Here is a 20732-nt window from a genome sequence, read left to right on the forward strand (position 1 = left end):
AGCTGACAGTTCTAGCTCAGTCCAGCCTCTGAGCCATACTGCCACATACACCTTATACCTGACATGCCCCCAACTGATATTTATTATCTTCCTTAAATTTGCTGATATTCCTGAATTTTCTGTTTTAATTCACATGGTCCCCAGGCCAGAAATTATCAACAACTCTCCTTTACTTATCAGGTTCAGTCTCCAGGTTCTGTCAAATTAATCACTTTATTTTCTCTCAAATCCGCTGTTTCCTCCCTCTCCCCTTAGCTTCATAATGTTTTGCATGCAGCTTCAAATTGAAACTCTAATTTTGCTTCTGTAATCTATTCTCAACATTCCTGTTAGGATGATCTTTCTAATGTGAAAATGATCAAAATATATGGTAGTAGATGCATACCCTTTTCGAAAATAGTAACTTTTGTTGTCTGGCATCTGGATCTCACTCTTACATTTGGTTTGTTTTGCCTCTTGCTATTGAAGCTGAAAAGAATTGTCACTGTTTTGCCAGCCTCTTGCCCTGGGTGCACACTCATAACCCAGGCTAGCACAATCAGACATGTGTCACAGAATTTGAATCCAAAGCAACAAGTGGCAGCAACATCCAGTCTCCCAGGCAAGTGTGAGGAGTGGCCTCCAGAGTCCAGAGTTTCAGTGTCCCATGGTCAGATGTAGGGCATCAGTGTTCTTGCTCAGTCAATTTTACACCTTTTCTTCCTGCCTATTCTCTGTGCCTGGTTCACCAGTCTTCCACATGATTGTGTGTGTCACCCAATGGCTTTTCAATATATTGTTTTCTTTCCTCCTAAAATAGGCCAGGGTTGGTTTCTGTTGCTTACAACTCAGAACTCTGAACACTTCATACATTTTAGCTTCACATCTTCCAATGAATCCTCATGAACCAATGTTGAGTAAACATTTATTGAATGAATGATTGAACTTGCTTTCTGACTGCCAGGGGCAAGCAAACTAAGGAGGGAGAAGAGACTCATAAACATGAAAAATTGCCATGATATTACTGTCGGTCTTCTGGGTTGGACAAATCACAAACAACTTTATGAGGTGCTCCTTGGACTTTGGTAGATGTTCTGTGTTGGTGCAATTAGAGAAGTACCATTATGTGGACTTGGCCATTAGGGCTAGCATTTAAGAGATTTTGGGACATGTAAAAATATTTTAATTTTAAGTGAAAGATAGCCGTGCTTGCTCTTACTAGTAAAGTATTGCATAGAAAATATAACTTAATCAATTAAGCATTATAATATTGAACAATGGCAAGAAAAACAAACAACTGCAGGCAGTACAGTCTTTCTATTTTAAATTACAACAATTTACTCTGGCCCACTTATCTTAGCATGATCTTGTTAGAGCTGGTTTATTAATCACCCACCTTCATTCATAATTCCAGATGGAATTATGGAATTTCCAGAGGTTTCTAGTAAGGTCATTGTATTTCAGCTGATTCCTATTGAGCTACATTCTCATTGGTGGAAAATATAAAGATATATGTTATTTATTTCTAGATGAATGCAACAAGTAACAAGTGTAATAGTAGTTCAGAGATCTTTTATAGATAGTTTCATTTCCTTTTAATTCCAGACTAATATTGACTTTTTATTCATTGTGCAATGTTTTGTGAACATTTTAAGCTGGCAACATTTTGTGAAACAGACATCAGGAAATTCTATTAGAAATGTAGTCTTGAGCTGGGTTGGGATGCATGACAAGGATTTAGATGTTATGAATATGCAGAGACTCAGGAGGGCATTAGTGAGTAAGGAATGGACTGGGCAAGGTGTATGGAGGAGGAACTGTGTTTGGCATGTTAGGATGGTAATAAAATTTCAGTTCATTTGAGAAGTATTAAAGTAATGCAGTAATTAGAGAAGGGGTTGGAAAGTAAATTAAAGATAAGGAATTGCCATCCACAAGTTGTGCATGGAAGAGGAATGGATGTGGTATCTAGAAAGATTAATTTGACAGTCACATGCATGGCAGATGGAAGTGAAGAAATGCTGGAGTCAAGAAGAGTAGATTGGTTGATTACTTCAATTATTACCTCATGGGGTTATTATAATGATAAGCTCACAAGGATCTGGCAGTGAGTCAGGTAATAGGAATGAAAAGAATCAGACAATTTTAAAGATATTGTGAAGCATAAATTCACAGAATTTAAGATAGGACATGGAAGTCAAGAGAAAAATAAATGAAGAGGTAGAGAATTAGTAGTTTGATGGTTGGTCAAAAGAGAGATGACTAGCCCTACTAACAGATGTGAAGGCAGAAGGAGACAATCAATTTTAAAGACAAGAAGACAAATTCCAGTTGCAGATATGTTGACTTTGAACATTTAAGTGGAAATGTCTGAGAACCATTTGTATATGTAACCTAAAAGGAGCACTGAGGGCTACAGAAAAAAGATTTGAAAACCATCCTCATAGAGAAGATGATATGTTATGGGTTGAATGAACCAATGAGAATGAAAAGTAGATCTCTGGGAAATGGTCATGCATAAGAGATAGGAAGATAAAGAAGAAAGCAAAGTGAACTGAGTAAGGGCTATCTGAAAAAAATGGTGGAAAAGTGAACATGGAACCTGGTTTTGGAGGACTAAGCAAGGATAGATAAATAGTGTGAAATGCTATTCCAGCATTTTCCAAACATCCTTGGGGATATTGCATTTATAACTGTATTAATTATCTCTTGTGATATAATAAAATATCCTAAAAAATAAACATTTGCTATTATCACACAACTTCTGTGGGTTAAGAATTCAGGAGTAGCTAACCTGAAATATTCTGGTTTGGAGGGGTCTCACATGAGGTTGCAAACAAGATGGCAGCTGAGGTTGCAGTTATCTGAAAGCTTGACTGGGGCTGAGTGTTTTGCTTCCAAGAGAGCTCAGTCACATGAGTTGAAAGTTGGTGCTGGCTGTTGGCAGGAAGCCTCAGTTCTTCTCCACATGGGTCTTTCCATGAGGAACTTAAGCATCCCTACAACATGTCAACAGGCTTCCTCCAGAGTAGGTGATCCATGAGAGAAAAGAGGAAAAAACCAGAATCCTTTATGATCTAGCCTCATATGTCCCAATCTCTCATTTTTTGCAAGATTTTATTGGTTAGACATGTCAGCCTGATTCAGTATCAGAGGAGACTAGACAAAGGTATGAATGCCAGGAGGTGAGGATCACTGGGGACATCTTAAAAGGTTGGCTACTACAACATGCCTCTTCCTGTTACCAATCCAACCAGGAACTTAGCAATATTTAGGCTTTCCTATAAAACTACTGACTTCTAGGAAATTAAGTTGATGGAAATTTTTCTGAAATAATGAGAATAATATATCTTTTATAATGAATTCTTTTCTTCGTTCTGGTCCATTAGATTTCACTGTCAATACATGCTCTGAACTTGTAACTTGGATTGCAGTACTATAAAATAATTGGTAAGGTCCACAGGGTCAGTAACTGTATGCCAGAATTATCCTCCTTAATGAGACATTTAATGTAAAGCAGATGGATTAGTGATGTTTTCAGGCTCATTTGTTGAGTATTAATGCTTACTTTCCTTGTCTATCTAACAGTGTGCATGTAATCTGCTTCAAAGCTACATTAATTTTTAAAATTTTTATTGTAACTTGATGTTTATTCTTTTATCATTTTAAAAGGCTCTTCCAGAATGATAAATATGCAAGGTCTCTAAGAATTAATCAATTAATTAAATTAATATTTACTGAAAACACAGATGGCATTTTCAAAATAGGCCACAGTTCTCAAATCAGAATGTGTAGAGTAATAATCCACAAAATTTGTTTGCAAATTTTTCAGGATCTTATATATAGAAACTAATTTATTAGGTCTGGACTAGAGTCTGGAATTTAAAACCAGAATTTTAAATGATAGTTAAGGCGATTCCAAAATAGGTGATCCACAGAACAATGTAGAGCTGCATTCTCATGAAAAACTTCTATTAACTTATAATGTTAACATCCAGCATTTTGCAGAATATATTTTATAAGAGAGAATGAAAGTCTTCTGAGAAAACTAGCTACTAAACACTAGTTCTTGAAAAAATACAGTTTAGGCAAATACAAAAGGGAAGACTAGAACTTTCCATAGTTATTAGGAAAGGCCTGGCTGTGCACAGCAGTGAGGTGTGAAGTTAATAGCAGCCTTTCTCTCCTAGTATAATTGCCAGGATTAAATGATTTAACATGAGGTGCTTAGAACTGTACTCGGCACAGAGTCAAACCTCAATGAAATGTCATTATTGATGATAATGATAATGTAAGTTGTAACCCTCATACTGGACCAGAACACATATTATTCTCTTGTAAACACTGCTTAAAAATTACCACCCATTGGGCTTCCCTGGTGGCACAGTGGTTGAGAGTCCGCCTGCCGATGCAGGGGACACAGGTTCGTGCCCCGGTCCGGGAAGATCCCACATGCCGCGGAGCGGCTGGGCCCGTGAGCCATGGCCGCTGAGCCTGCGCTTCCGGAGCCTGTGCTCTGCAACGGGAGAGGCCACAACAGTGAGAGGCCCGTGTACCACAAAAAAAAAAAAAAAAAAAAAAAATTACCACCCATTAATCAGTGAGTAGGAACTAAATATTGACATTGTACCCTACTGTGTATATTTTCTTAATAGTTTGCTATATATAAATATAAAGAGTGAAATGTGTACAATTCTTACCTCAATGAGTTCAGGCATTCTACAAAAATACCTAGCTTCCACAAGTTTAAAAACCCAAACAAAAAAACACTTCTGTATTTGTTTGCTAGGGCTGCTGTAACAGAGTAGCACAAATGGATGGCTTAAATGGACATGTATTTTCTCACAGTTCTGGAGGCTAAAAGCCAGAGATCGAGGTGTCAGCAGTGTTTGTTCCTTCTGAGGGCCATGATGGAGGAATCCATTCCGGGCTTCTCCCCTTGGCTTGTAGATGGCCGTCTTCTCCCTGTGTCTTCACATTGTCTTGTCTCTGTGTCTGTGTCCAATTTTCCTCTTCTTATCAGGGCCTCAGTCATTTTAGATTAGCGCCTTAAATGACCTTATTTTAATTTTAATTACCTCTATAAACACCTTAATTCTAAATAAGGTCTGAGGAAATGGGAGGTTAAGACTTCAACATATGACTTTTGGGAAGGACTCAATTCCATCCATAAAAACCTCTTTGGATTTTCCTTGCAAGGTTTTAAAAATATATTTGTAGGCTTAGGGGTTGGAATTGAGGGCCCCTAATGAGTAGGTTTAGAATAGGGGACACACACACACACACTCACACACACACACACACGATAAAGATGGGCAAAGACTGCTCTTCCCACAGACTGCGTCTGTAACAAAGTTTTTTGTTTTTGTTTTTGTTTTTTTTGGGTGGAGGCGGGTAGTGGAATTGGCATTGTGAACAATATAAAAATGTAAAATATCTTGTCCTTGCTTTCAAAGGACTTACACTCCTCACAGGGCACACAAGGAATAAATGTGTGTGGGGGGAAATAAAATGACAGTGCACAAATGTCTACTAGTTGAATTGAATTCAGCTTTGACTGTGACCAAATTTAATGAGTGATATTTGGGGTTTAACACAGAGAAAGTGCTCAATAAACAGTACCCATGATTGTTTTACTGTTACTAGTCTAGCATCCTTCCAGAAAGACTTTCTATGAAATAGGTAAGAGTGGGCCATAAGAAGAGAGAAATGTCCTGGTAGAGTAAAACCAGTAAGGCACATGCATCTGAAATTGGTTCTTTTGTTTATAATCTTAAATAATAGGGACTCAGTGGTCAATCACTTTCACTTTTAGGTAAATCACATTATAAAGTGTTCCCTCTTGTTATTCTTATTTTCTTTGGCTCTGACTTTTTATCTCTTTTAATATTGTCATGTTACTACCATCATTTTGTAAGTCCTCTCAAATATCTTTTGGAACAAGATGAGATATAAATGTAATAAAGTGCTCTGTGGGAATTGTCTTGCTTTATTTTGTTTGCCATAAGGAAAATATTTTTATAAATCAAGCCAGCTTTCAAAGCTTGACACTATAAACAAGAAATGTGAGGTAAGAAAAGGTCAAATAATGGATACAACTAAATCATGTAATCTGGATAGGATGGCTTTTTAAAAAAAATGAAAGTGTGGAATTGTGTCAATTTAGTCGATTGTTGGTTTAATAGGAGAAGAGGTCTCAGAGCCATAGCTGCATGCATTTCATGTAATAAAATAAGAAACAGAAGTGAATAATAGTGATTTATGGGATTCCTTTTGATCCTGACATTTCATTATTTTTATACAGAAATAGCATTTCTAGTGCATGGTTTTAACATTATGTTTCCTCATCTTGCTCTGAAATAATATATATACTGCAATGAACTGTCTCATTTTATAGTTTTCTGACTTCCATCAGGAAAATAGTTGTACCATAAACAAGGTTCTTGATCTATTTTCAGTGTGTTTCTTTACAAATCTTTGTACAGATATGGAAAGGAATGGCATAAACATGAAACCTAAGACTCAAAACGTACTTCTTTTTTTTTAAAAAAAAGGGAAATATTTATTATGATGACATAGACACCACCATATACAAAGTACAGTCCTCTAACACACTGAAATACATACATGCACACACTGTACATAAATTTATATTATCAATATAAAAATACATCATTAACATCTCTAAGGACGGCAAATACAAAACCAATAAATATCACAATTCTAAACCATCTACTTACATTAAGTGCTGGTGAATAAGATGACAGTAAAAGGAAGAGGCCAAAGCAGACCATAAAACCAACTACATAGCTTCAGTTTACAGACTGGAGTTGGTTTGGGGGAGATATCCCAACGTTCTCCATATGTTTCTCAATTTCCCCAAGCACTTAGAAGTGCCTGACATCATCAACTCTCAAAAACAGAGCAAAGTTAGAATTTGACATTATGGCACTAGTTTTTGCACACCCCCTTTCTCTCTCTCTCCCCATCTTTCACACTCTTTAACCGCATTTAAGATAAAGGAATGTCAATAATAAGCTTTACTTAAAATCAAAGCCTCTATATCCTAACCTTCTATATAGCACCCAAGCAGAATGTTTTCCTTCTCATACTCTCCTTTATGTCTTGTGTTAAATTCCACTCCACTTATCAATAGGTAAATTGCATGGATGGTCAAATGGTGCAAATGAGAGAAAAACCCAACATTAACTCTAGCATGGGAAACAAGGCAGAAGTGTCAGAAAAAGGTTAATGAACCAGCTATTAAACTGAATAGTTTTGTGCTCTAGCAGACACTCAGGACCAAAACCTTGACCACAACATTCCTTGTGTCCAAACACCAACACACTACTGCCACATGGATGTTCTTTTCATAAAGTTTAGGAAACCCCATGTACTTCTACAAACAACGGAAGCCGGGGGCTGGCTTATAAGACAAAATAAGGAGAACATGTATAATCAATTTTACCCATGGGCTAGATTTTCAGGTTTTAACATAGAGCCAGATAATGGCAAAGAGCACCATAAGAGTTGTAAAGTCAGGAAATTCTCTTTTTCTTGTGTGTGTGTGTGTTTCTGTCACATGGGTGGAATATCTAATCTGTGCTGTGAGGTGGGACAAGGGGGGCAAAACATTGCCACCATTCCACAGAACATTCCTTTAAGGTCAAGTAGAGTTTCTAGTTTTTAATCAAATGGTAACTCCTGCAAGCAGTCCCCTTCTCCTATCTTTCAGGCCATACTGACTTTCTTGCTTGAATCTGTAACAGATTAACTAGAACTCAAAAGTCCTTTCTGTCACCTTTAAGTTGGTCTGGAGGTCTAGAACCCAATGCAACCCTACATATGCCTTTCACTGTACAAGCTAATCCCAGGAGGGGCCTGATTCACAGGATCCCCTTCCCTGGAGTCAGACTGATGGTGGGGGCTGGGTGGTGGGGAATGGAAGGCACTGGGGGATGGGACTCTCTTGAGAGATGTAGAATTTTAAAAGCATTTCTCCAGCTGGGGATTCCTGGAACCTAGTATACAGTGGTGAGCTTGCAGGCCAAGCTGCATGGTCTGGTCCAGAATCTAATTGGTCTCTGGTCTCCTTGCATCATAAACACCTCCTAAGAGATCAAGTACAATTCAAAAGAACTTGTCCCATCAACACGTCTCAACTGACTTTGCTATCACTGAATCAAATCAACTGTAAGATGCTGGAGCTCCAGAATCATTTCCAGAAACGAGAAAGCAGGACTTTGACCTTTAAGAATGATATACCTGGGCTTCCCTGGTGGTGCAGTGGTTGGGGGTCCGCCTGCCGATGCGGGGAACACGGGTTCGTGCCCCGGTCCGGGAGGATCCCACATGCCGCGGAGCAGCTGGGCCCGTGAGCCATGGCCGCTGAGTCTGCGCGTCCGGGGCCTGTGCTCCGCAACTGGAGAGGCCACAGCGGTGAGAGGCCCGCGTACTGCAAAAAAAAAAAAAAAAAAGAATGATATACCTTCTGGTGTTACCAACATCTGAGGCTGAGACGGTCACAGTCTAGAAGCTGAATGAATAACTGCACCACTGATCCTTGGGTAGAGCAGATTCTTCTCTTGGCGCCGAATGCCCTCAGAAGTGCAGAGTACCAGGAACAGGGGAGAGGGTCAGTCCTGGAGGCGCACCCTCCGGCCTCTGGGCAGGAAGCAGTGTGGTGCGCGTCATCAGAACTGCACTGGGAGGGAAACACGGTTCCAGTCCCCAGGGCATCCTGTCCACAAGCAGCTGCTACTTCTTGGGCTTCTCTAGAATGTTGAGGAATTTCCCCCATGTCATCTCTCTGGCTTTCCCTCTTCATGAGACATGATTCAGATTCCTGGTTCTGTCACTAATGAGCTGTGTGGCTGTCCTTAAGTAAGTCACCTAATATCTTTAGGCCTCTGTTTCTGCATACTCATTCAGCCCCAACTGATAGGCCAGGTTCTGAAGGCCTCGTACCTTCTCCATCAAATTAGCTGCGGTGAGGCTCCCCAGTTCTTTCAACATGTCGATATCGTCACGTTCTATTTCAGCCATCCATTTGTGTGGAGAGCTAGTAATAAGACTTTTGAAGGAAGCTGAAAATTCAGCAACACCTGGTAATTGCTCTGGCCAAAGATCTGGTGAAGCTCTGTCAAGTTTTTCCAAACTTAGTAAAGATGCTTCCAGATCTGCCCCGTCTGTGGGAGACGCCATCTTCCAACCCATCTCAAAACTTACTTCTTAAAAATTACACACACATACACACAAATTAATTTATTTTTCTAAATTTAATTTTATTTATTTTTGGCTGCGTTGGGTCTTTGTTGCTGCACGCGGACTGTCTCTAGTTGCGGAGAGCGGGGGCTACGCTTTGGTGCGGTGCGCAGGCTTCTCATGGGGTGGCTTCTCTTGTTGCGGAGCACGGGCTCTAGGCACGTGAGCTTCAGAAGTTGGGGCACGCAGGCTGAGTAGTTGTGGCTTGTGGGCTCTAGAGCTCAGGCTCAGTAGTTGTGGCGCATGGGCTTTGTTGCTCCGTGGTATCTTCCCGGACCAGGGCTCAAACCCGTGTCCCCTGCATTGGCAGGCGGATTCTTAACCACTGCACCACCAGGGAAGTCCCCCCCCCACACACACACACACACTAGTTATACACACAAATCATTTCACTAATTTGGTATATGCAGTTTTAAAGGAAATAAAATTGAAATGATAAGGCTTTATTCTTCCCTTTTAACTGAGTTTTTGAGTAGAAAATGTAATGAAATTTTTGAACCAATATGATTACTTAAAAACTAGAGAATGCAGCTTTATTTGCCACAAGATACTCTTATTAACACTGTTCTCTTCATTTTCTAGTCAGTTTTTATTTAATATAGAACCTTATCATAAGTGATACAAGGCACAGGATTTTACGAAGGATGGAGAAAGAGTTTGTTGTGTGTGGCAAAAATCTGTGGCTTGTATATTATGATTTGGCTACAAACTCATCATATGACCATGACTCTGACCTCTGGTCTACTAATTCAGGGTAGTGGTGGTATAGTCAGATCGGACCTGGGCTTAAATCTCTGCTTTCATACTGAGTTGGAAGGAGGTACTTAATCTTTTTAAGCCTCAATTTTTCCATCTGTAAAAATGGAGACAACGATACCCATGTTATCAGACTTTGTGGACAATAAAATGAGATAATGTATGTGATATATGTTAGGCATTACCTCTCATAGCACTTAGTTTCCAAAAATAGATTTATGGTTTATTGAATGAAATCAGAGTGTTTAAAAATAAGAATAATATAACATTAGACTCAGAAGGAATGGTTGAGATTAGATTGGCCAATGCCCTCTCCAGATAAACATCCTTGACTTTACAGCCTCTGCCTAAAGACTGTTGGTGAAGAGGCATTCACCATCTGCCAGTGTAGCTGGCTCTCCACTGAACTGTTTTAATTACTCCCATATTTGCTATGTCACTCTATGCATAAAATATTGACATGTTGCCTCAAAACTAATATTGGAAAAGGAGATAACCTTATTGCAATACAAGGCTTGTGGACTTTACACTTGCAGTGGCTATGATTCACGTGGCAAGGAAAAATACAGCAACACCATAATATCTAAGTGAAATATTGCATGCCTGGGAGTGCATCTTTTAGAAAACAGATGGTTTTTTATTGAAAACAAAATATGATTACAGTGTTTGCATGCAAAAATCTTATACTGTCTAATTATAAGAATCAGACTAGTTGTAGCTGTTTTGGAGTGCAAAGCTTCAAACCAGTAGAGAAATTTCCTACACTTGACTCTATACAATTGAGGACAATGAGATCCAGGTAAAATATCACTTTAATGAATATCATTATGATGCCCAGATCTCTATAATAAGACTATGTGTAGGTTTGGACACATGACCCATGGTTACTGTATTTTGTTGATCTGGTTTCAATATATACTATTGAACCAAAAACTGAGCATAACTGATGCTACGTTCACCAGGCCCTGCCTATTTAAGAATGTACCTCCATGAATGTTGCTTTGACGTTTATCATTGCATTGCAACTGGACTTCAATGCTATGGAACATTTCTTTAAACTTTGACAGATATGAGGAAAGAATGACTCCCTTTGGGTTTGGGGAGAGTATAGAGATCAGTCAGATCAGCACAGTCATTGGGGAGAAAAGGCAAATTGGAGTAATTTCTGAGTTAGGTATCTTTAGCTTATAAATGAAACTACAGTATCCTCTAATTCAGTGGCTCTCAACTGGGATAATTTTGTCCAGGGGCATTTGGAAATATCTCGAGTTATTTCTGGTTGATACAGCTGGGGAGGGGGTCCTGCTGGCATCTGGTGCATAGAGGCAAGGGAAGCTGCTAACTGATACACAAGACAGCCCCTCCTAATACAGATTGTCTGGCCCGAATGCCAATAGTGCTGAGATTTAGAACCCTGTAATTTGAAAGTCTGAATTACATGCCCTTCTGTATTTCAATAGATATATCTACATAAGCTGGACTTATACCATGATAAAGTAATTTCTATATCCTATTGGCTTTAATCTTGAGACTCTACTCAGATTCTATAATTTAATAAATAGCTACTTTCTAAATGTTACGTGAAATAAGATTTTCACAGTGATAAAACCTATCCTGTACAAATAGCGACCTTAGAACTGTCTTTTTCTGAATATAGCAGAAGATAAAAAATAGGCAGATACCAAATCTGTAAATACCTTCAACTCATGTACATTCCTGGGGATTCTGTGGATTGCTCTGGGCAAGAGCAGAAAAAGCCAAGCAACGTGGGGCCCAGAGGTTATGGTCATTGAAGCTGTAAATATTGGAGCAGTAGTACAGACAACAAAACTGAGTGCAAAATTAGGGAAAGAGCTGGGAGCTAGAGCAAATCAACTTAGCCTGGGAAAATTAAAACTCATGAGTTAAAAATAGGAAAAGTAGCTCAGGAAACAGAGTTAAAAAGAAATCAACCCTCTTCAGATCCTAGACTGTAGACCATACAATTCTCACGTTTGGTCAGTTTTTACTGTGCAACCATAATATCTCAGTGCCATTCAAAATAGTGCTTATTTTTTATGGGTCTGCTTGTTGGTGGTAGTTGGCAGATCTAGGCTCAGCTGGATGGCTCTGCTTTGAGCTGTAAGCTTGGCTTTGGTTGGCTCCACTTGTCTTTATTCTGGGACAAAGAGATACACAGAGAAATCTCTTTTTATGGGAATCACAGAGGCACAGGAAGATAATTGCAGAAACACATTTCAAGCTCTTGCTGACATCAGATCTGCCAACAGCTCATTGGTCAAAGCAAGTTACATGGCAAGCCCTGAGTCTAAAGACTGGGAAGAATACTCCTCCTACAGAGGTAGTGAGGAGGATGAATATTTTTAAACAATAATGTAACCTACTATACCATCTCCAACTAAACCCAGATTTTCTGAAGAAATATAACTTTTTGTATTCAACTACAATACAATATTTTTAATTCTCAGAGAGAAAGGATAGTCCACGTAATGAGTCATGTAGTTGGATTCCCAGGTTCTGAATATTATTCCCTCTTCTACTACTGATGTGAGAAGCTGAGCATATCAACTTTTCTGCAGAATCTCATCTCTACCATCTGCTAAATGTAGATAACATTTGGTGTTGACTTACTATTCTGTGCCTTCCAAGAAACAAGGTAAAATCTAGAATTTGCTAGGAAATCCTCAGTGGAAGACAGTACAAAGGATTCATCATTATTTGGTTGTTTAGCCTTGATAATTTTTAATGTAGTTCTTTTGACGTTATTTAGAATATTTTCAGAATGGAGAAAAAATTGTCCAGACAAACATTTGATGTTTTTCCTCATCTCTCTCTCTCTCTCTCTCTCTCTCTCTCTCTCTCTCTCTAAGGGATACTACTTTGAATTTGTTTAGCATTTTAGTAAATCCATTAACCTTTCACCCTGGACTTAGAAACTGGGTTTGATGGTTTAATTCTGTTCCCTGAAGAATCTATAACCACATCATAAGCTGCATCATGTTAGACGTTAATTGCAATGTATTTTCAGACCAAATTCAGAGTTAAGATAATGGAAGTATAGAAAATAGGTACTGGAGAAAGCCAAAGAAATTTGTCAATCTTGGCTCTTGCTAATTTTTACAATTGGGTTAATTCCTGTTAATGGGAATGGTGTGTATTAGCAAAGAGACTAAAAGAACTACTGAATTTTAAAAAATATCCACTTAAAATAAGCTTGTTCTCTTTCCTGTGTGAGATCGCCACATATATCCTATATTTAATCTCTGACAATCTTTTAAGTACTCTTGATTTCTTCAGTTGCTGTGATGTTCACGGTATGGAATTAAGAGGAATATCTCAGAAGGAAGGATCTCAGTTTCTGAAAAGAAGAGCTAGTTGTGAAAGTCAGTCTTTGCTTTTCAGTGGCCTCATTTCACTTCCTAAATCAATCCTGAAAAGCAGGAAATACATTAATAGCTTCAGCAGGTTTCTTTAAGAGGGAAGAAAAGAGTTAGACCTTGTTTCCTTTACTCTCCACACAGGTTTGATTATTGCTAGGAAATGGACATCACAGGAGAGCAGTAGCTACCTCGTGCCTGACCTGCAATCTACCACCTGGATAGCGTGCCCCCCTCCACACTTCCCAGAACACATTGCATGCAAGGATAATGCCTACCTTGCATCTGACCTCATGTTCTACTTGCTGTCTAGCACGTGGATATCAGGCCCCTCTCAAGGGACTCGATCATTGTGAATGTCTACGTCTCATCTGAGATCTCCAGTCCTTTTATTCTGCTTCCTAGATGACCTTAAAAAGGTTAATCTTGTAACCAGGTTATTTCTTCCATCTTTCTTGTATTTGTTCAAGGATTTCTCTTCAGTCCAGTTTCCAATATTGTTGAGGTACCAGGGAACCTTATCTGGTTTAAGGTTAAGACATTAAAATTTCAGAAGAGCAATAACTTCAAGGAAAGGAAAAATGTGGATGCAAATTCCAATAATTCCTATAGTAGTTAGTTTATGAAAACAGCATTTCATTAGAAGGCTTAAACAAATCATTGGCTAAGTAAGGCTTTCTTATTTTGTGAGCTGGAAGTGAATGAGTAGGGGATAGATAATGGCTAATGATAATATTGAGAGTATTCTGTCAAATCACAGCGGCCTTTCATCAAAAGATATTACTAGGTACTTTTTGTCTACTGGGTAGCAGACAAGAAAAAGTATGGAAAGAGAGTTATTATTTTAAAAATTCTGAATTACTGGTTTTCTATTTCAATTGGAGCAATATTTTGTCATTTCTAAATAATATTCACCTTTTTCCATATGTTGTACATGGTACTCTCTTGCTTTTCTAATTGTTTTGGGTACCTGTGGTTTTATTTTATTTCTTATTTATAGTGTTATTTACTTCTGTTGACCTCCACTCTTTCTTCACTTGACTTAATGAGAGTTTATCTTTTCACTTGCTTCATTCCATAAAAATTTTGAGTGTATAGGAGATTGATTCTAAATTTTGTCTGTTTTTTTAAATCGATGTGTTTTGTTTTATATTGCTTTGTTTGATTGTGAATCTTTTTACCTATTTAATGAAAATGTTAATGCATATATTTCCTCTTTTAAAAACAATGCTAGTGGTGAATGTTATAACTTTCTGTCTGAATCAAGCTCCATCCTACATGTTTAGAGATATGATTGACATATGGGTCACTTGGTCTGTCCTGCATATTCCCCTTTTCTGATCGTGTGCCTGCGCAGCCTCTAATGAGCAGGAACATGGGACCCTACAGTCCCGTGACTGGTCACATGGGACTCAACCAGTCCCAGATGATTGGACAGTGGTGGGTATCTGATCTAACTGGATCAATCAGATTTTCCTCTCCTTGAAGATCAGATTTGAAAAAGTCACTTCAGTCAGTGTCTGTTAGACTCCAATGGGGATATAAGAAAAAGTCAAAATTGGGTGGCCACAATCACCTGGCATTGGCATAAGAAAAGGTAGGTTGCAGGTAAGCCTGTGCACAAAAAAAGGAAGAGCCAAAAGACTATGCAGAATGAGACAGAAAGATAAAATGGTCACCATGATTCTTGCAAGATTCCTTGTTCCTTCTATAGTTTGGCTTCCCTACCAGCCTCTAATTTCAATTTTATTTAAGCTAGCCAGAGTTAGTTTTCTTGCAAACGGATGATTTCCAACAGAGTAGTTCTTTCATTTTATTTTAAAATCCTTTTATCATATTTTGGAAATTGTTTTAAACTTTGCTGTTGTTGTTTTTAAATTTAAAATAGTGAGTTTAGTTCATATGCTATTAGCCTGTGGGAAACTAGCAAGTTGGTCCATCTAACCTGCATCACAGTTTCAGTTTACTGAAACTTGAATTTTCAGTAAAGTTCCTGGATTTCTCTTTGCCTTTCAATAACACTCATGATCATTTTAAAGAAGGGAAGTAAGCTGTTTAAATGGAAAGGGCATTAGTTTCGTATTATTAGTTTCCTATTGCTGCTATAGCGAATTCACATGACCCTGGTGGCTGGAAACAACACAAGTTTATTATCTTACATTTCTAGAGGTCGGAAATCTGAAATGGGTTTTATGGACTAAAATCAAGGTGTTGGCAGGGCTTCACTCCTGCTGGAAGCTCTACAGATTTACTCACCTTTTCCAGCTTCTCAAGGCCGCTTGTATTCCTTGGCTGTGGCCCCTTCCTCCATTTTCAAAGCACATCACTCTGAGCTTTGCTTGCATAGTCACATGTCTTTTCTGCTTCTGACCCATCTGTTTTTCTCTTATAAGGACCCTTGTGATTACCCAGGTAAACCAGGGTAATCTTCCCATCTCATAATCTTTAACTTAATCACATCTGTAAAGTCTTTTTTTTTTTTTTTTTTTTTACATTTAAGGTGACATATTCATAGGTTCTGGAGATTATGATGTGGACATCTTTGGGTGGCCATTACTCAGCCTACCACTGAGCATTAAATTAGGAGCTATTTATTTATTCACATGTCAATTCTATTACTGTTTGATCTTAAGCAAGTTATTTAAATTCTCTGTGCTTCAGTTTCTACATTTGTAAACCAAGGGACTTACATTAATCCCTTTTTAAAAAGTCCCTTCCTAGGCCAAAATTCTTTTTCTAGCTTACCACGAATAGCGCATAAAATAACACTAAATTGCCAGCATAATTTCAGAGGTGGTTATTTTTTCTCAAGAATATTTTACTAATTTTAACTACTAGGCCTCTTAATTTCAGGCAAGCATGTATATGTTCCTTCTCATTTGACAAGAACAGCATTCTGCTTCCACTATATATAATTATTTTGTCCTTTCCTAATGACAGTGTTCCTCATTCTTATTCAATGCTTCTTTGCTAATGCTCCATCTTACTCCTTCCCACTTTTAGTACTCCACCTCCTAATTCTCTTGCTTAAAAAAAAAAGGAAGAACAACACATATATCGTGGCTTCTGAAAAAGGTTGTTTTAAATGAATACCCCATGGATTTTTAGATTTACTTTTCCAAAAATATAGACGTAAAATATGAGCCCTTCATATTATCACTAGTCATTACCCATTCCCTCCTCACCCATGTCACCAAAGGGATATGAGTAAGACTTTTTCAATTTTTACTTTTTAAGTAATTGAAAAGGCAGTGGGTTAAGGCATGGATAGCAGTTGTTAAAATGTAACATTAAGGAGGTAGCATATTATGTTATTATTAACAATTAATAGATTTTTTACATAGTGAGTCTATTAGATTAGCCAGTCTACTATCCAGTAGTGAGGGAAAGGGGAGCCAAAGCAGGCACATTTCAGGGGAGGCAGGTTGTAAAATATTCAGATAAGCATAATCTGGGAAAGGATGTCACAGTGGAAAACTCTAAGAGAGAGCCTTAGAATTGGAAGAGGGCCTGACCACTGAGAGGCTGACTATGATCTCTGAACAAATCTTCACTGCCCCATTTGCTTAGGGTTGTCAGGAATATACACTGTCCTATTTTCCTCTTCATGTTTTCCCGGGGAATATCTATGAGGAAAGGCAGACATATAGATTTGTTATTTTCCTATTTTAAACTTCAAGTATGAGCTAAGTAATCTCTAAGACCCCTTCCAGCTCTGAACTTAAATGTTTTTTTTTTGTTTGTTTGTTTTTTTGCAGTACGCGGGCACCTCACTGCTGTGGCCTCTCCCGCCGCGGAGGATGCGCAGGCTCAGAGGCCATGGCTCACGCGCCCAGCTGCTCCGCGGCATGTGGGATCTTCCCAGACTGGGGCACGAACCCATGTCCCCTGCATCAGCAGGTGGGCTCCCAACCACTGCACCACCAGGGAAGCCCCTGGACTTAAATGTTTTTTTAAACAAATTATTGAGTTCGGGTCCAAGATGGTAATGTAGGAGACTCCTGGACTCACCTCCTCCCATGGATGTACCCAGTCTATGACTACACATGGAGCAATTACTTCTGAAAGAAATCCGGAAACTAGCAGAGTGACTTTTAAACATCAGGTTAATGAGGAGATATCCATATCAAAATGCATAGGAAAGTCTGAGACACAATCTCACCATAATCCCCACCACTGGCACACCATAATCCCCACCACTGGCACAATGACATACAATTGGGAGGGAATTAATGACTCCCAGCTTCTCCCTGTGGAGCAAAGGGTTTGGACCCAACATCTAGTGCTCAAGAAAGAAAATTACTCGCCAATATCCCTGATAAACATAGATGTAAAACTTTTCAACAACATATTAGCAAACCAAATTCAACAGTACGTTAAAAGACTCACACACCATGATCAAGAAAGATTTATTCCAGGAATGCAAGGATGATGTAGATGTAACACCCACAACCAATGTGATATACCACATCCAAAATAAAGGATAGGGACTTCCCTGGTGGTCCAGTGGTAAAGAATCCACCTTCCAATGCAGGGGACATGGGTTTGATACCTGGTCAGGTAACTAAGATTCCACATGCCGCAGGGCAACTAAGCCCGTGCGCCACAACTACTGAGCTCATGTGCCTCAATGAGAGAGCCCGCGTGCCACAAACTACAGAGCCCATGCCCCCTAGATCCCATGCTCCACAACTAGAGAGAAGCCCACGCACCACAACGAAAGATCCCACGTGACTCAACCAAGATCCCTTGTGCTGCAACTAAGAACTGACACAGCCAGAAAAATAAATAAATATTAAAAAAAACAAAATAAAGGATAAAAATCATCTGATTTTCTCAATATGTGCAGAAAAAGCATTTAATAAAATTCAACATCCAATCATGATAAAAACTCTCAACAAAATATGAACAGAGGGAACATACCTCAACATAAGTTTATATATGACATGCCCACAGCTAACATCATACTTAATGTTGCAATCTAAGATTAGAAAGAAGATAAGGATACCCACTTTCATAACTTTTATTTAACATACTACTCAAATTAGACAATTAATTAGAGCAATTAAGCAAGATAAAATAAAACTCATCCAAACTGGAAAAGAAGTAAAACTATCTCTATTTGCAGATGATGTACTATTATATGTAAAACCCCTAAGACTCCACCAAAAAACTGTTAGAACCAATAAACAAATAAACTAATACTAATAAATTCAGTAAAGTTGCAGAATACAAAGTCAATATATAAAAATAAATTGCATTTCTATGCACTAGCAACAAACTATCAGAAAGAGAAATTGAGAAAAAATCCCATGTGCAATTGTATCAGAAAAAATAAAATACCAGGGAATAAATTTGCCTAAAAAGATAAAAGATTTGTACACTGAAAGCTATAAGAAAATAATTAAAGAAATTAAAGAAGACACAAATAAATAGAAATATATTCCATACTCATGGACTGGAGGACTTGATATTGTGGAAAAGTCCATACTATCCAAAGCAATCTACATTTTCAATGCAATTCCTATGAAAATTCCAATGGCATTTTTCACAGACAATCTTAAAATTTATGTGGAATCACAAAAGACTCTGAATAGCCAAAGCAATCTTGTGAAAGAAGAACAAGGCTGGAGGTATCACACTTTCTGATTTCAAACTATATTAAAAAGTTATAGGAATCAAAACGGTATGATACTGGCACAAAAACAGACACACAGATCAATGGAACAGAATAGAGAGTCCAGAAATAAACCTATTCATATATGGTCAATTAGTGTATGACAAAGAAGCAAGAATATACAATGGGGAAAGGTAGTATTTTCAGGAAATGGTGTTGGGAAAACTGTATAGCCACATGTAAACGAATGGAACTGGACCCCTATCCTATACCATATACAAAAATCAACCCAAAATAGGTAAAGGCTTGAACATCGGACCTGAAACCATAAAACTCTTAGAAGAAAATACAAAGGATAAGCTCCTTGATATTGGTCTTGGAAATATTTTGGGGGCATTTGACACCAGAAGCAAAGGCAAAACAAAAAAGCAAAATAAATAAGTGGAAGTACATCAAACTAAAAGGCTTCTGCATAGCAAAGGAAACCATCAACAAAATGAAAAGGCAAACATGGAATAGGAAAAAATATTTGCAAACTACATATCTGATAAGGGGTTAACATCCAAAGTATACAAAGGACTCATACAACTTAATAGCAAAACAACAACAACAACAATCTAATTAAAAAATGGCCAGAGGAACTGAACAAACATTTTTCCAAGGAAGATATACAAATGGTCAATAGGTACATAAAAAGATGCTCCATATCTCTAATCATCAGAGAAATGAAAATCAAAAGCATATTACTTCACACTTGTTAGAATGGCTATTGTCAAAAAGATAAGAGATAACAAGAGTTAGCAAGGATGTGGAGAAAAGGGAACACTTGTGCACTGTTAGTGGTAATGTGTAGCGACTATGGAAAAGAGTATGATGGTTTCCCAAAAATTAAAAATAATACTATTATATAATCCAATCATCCCATTTCTGGGTACCTACACAAAGGAAATGAAAACAGGATATTGAAGAGATAGCTGCATTCCCATATTCTGAAAGATGTGGAAACAACCTTACTTACTTATAATAGGCAAGATGTGGAAACAACCTAAGTGTCCATAGATACATGAACGGATAAAGAATATATACACACTCACACACAAGCACAATGGAATACTATTCAGCCTTTAAAAAGAAGGAAATCCTTGCTGTTTGTGAAAACTTGGATGAACCTTGGGGGCATTACACTAAGTGAATAAGCCAGACAGACAAAGACAAGTATGATATCACCTATATGTGGAATACAAAAAAAAAAAAAAAAAAAAGGAAGTTAAACTCATAGAAACAGAGAGTAGAAAATTGGTTTCCAGGGACTGGGGCTGGGAAAATAGGGAGAGGTTGGTGAAAGTGTACAAACTTTCAGCTATAAGATGAATAAGGTCTAAGGATGAAATATCTAATGTAAAACACTGTGACAATGGTTGATAGCACTGTATTGTGTAATTGAAATTTGTTAAGAGAGTAGAACTTAAATGGTTCCACCAAAAAACAAAAAAGATAAATATGTGAGGGAATGGGTGTGTTAAATAACTTGATGGGGGGAATCTTTTCATAATGTATATGCACATCAAATCACCACAGTGTACACTTTAAATATCTTACAATTTTGTATGTCAGTTATTCCTCAGTAGAGCTGAAATTTTTAAAAAAATTATTGAGCTTATAAGGGTAGTTTTAATATTTATACATTTACTATTTTGACTTCTGAGTGACCTCTTAACTTAGCAGTTTCCCAGCTGTGT

At 38.0% G+C, this 20732-nt stretch overlaps 1 protein-coding gene across 1 annotated transcript; it reads right to left on the minus strand.

Moving 5' to 3' along the window:
* Window positions 1-8736: 8736 nt before the first annotated feature.
* On the minus strand, window positions 8737-9195 carry LOC307065644 (protein lin-52 homolog; the record flags this gene model as incomplete). Its single annotated transcript, XM_079722534.1, has 2 exons — window positions 8737-8788; window positions 8903-9195. 2 exons carry the CDS (start codon window positions 9193-9195, stop codon window positions 8737-8739), a joined length of 345 nt encoding a protein of 114 aa, XP_079578660.1.
* Window positions 9196-20732: the final 11537 nt, after the last annotated feature.

Source organism: Hyperoodon ampullatus (genome assembly GCF_949752795.1).
Source record: "Hyperoodon ampullatus genome assembly, chromosome: 17".
Classification (NCBI taxonomy): Eukaryota; Metazoa; Chordata; class Mammalia; order Artiodactyla; family Ziphiidae; genus Hyperoodon; species Hyperoodon ampullatus.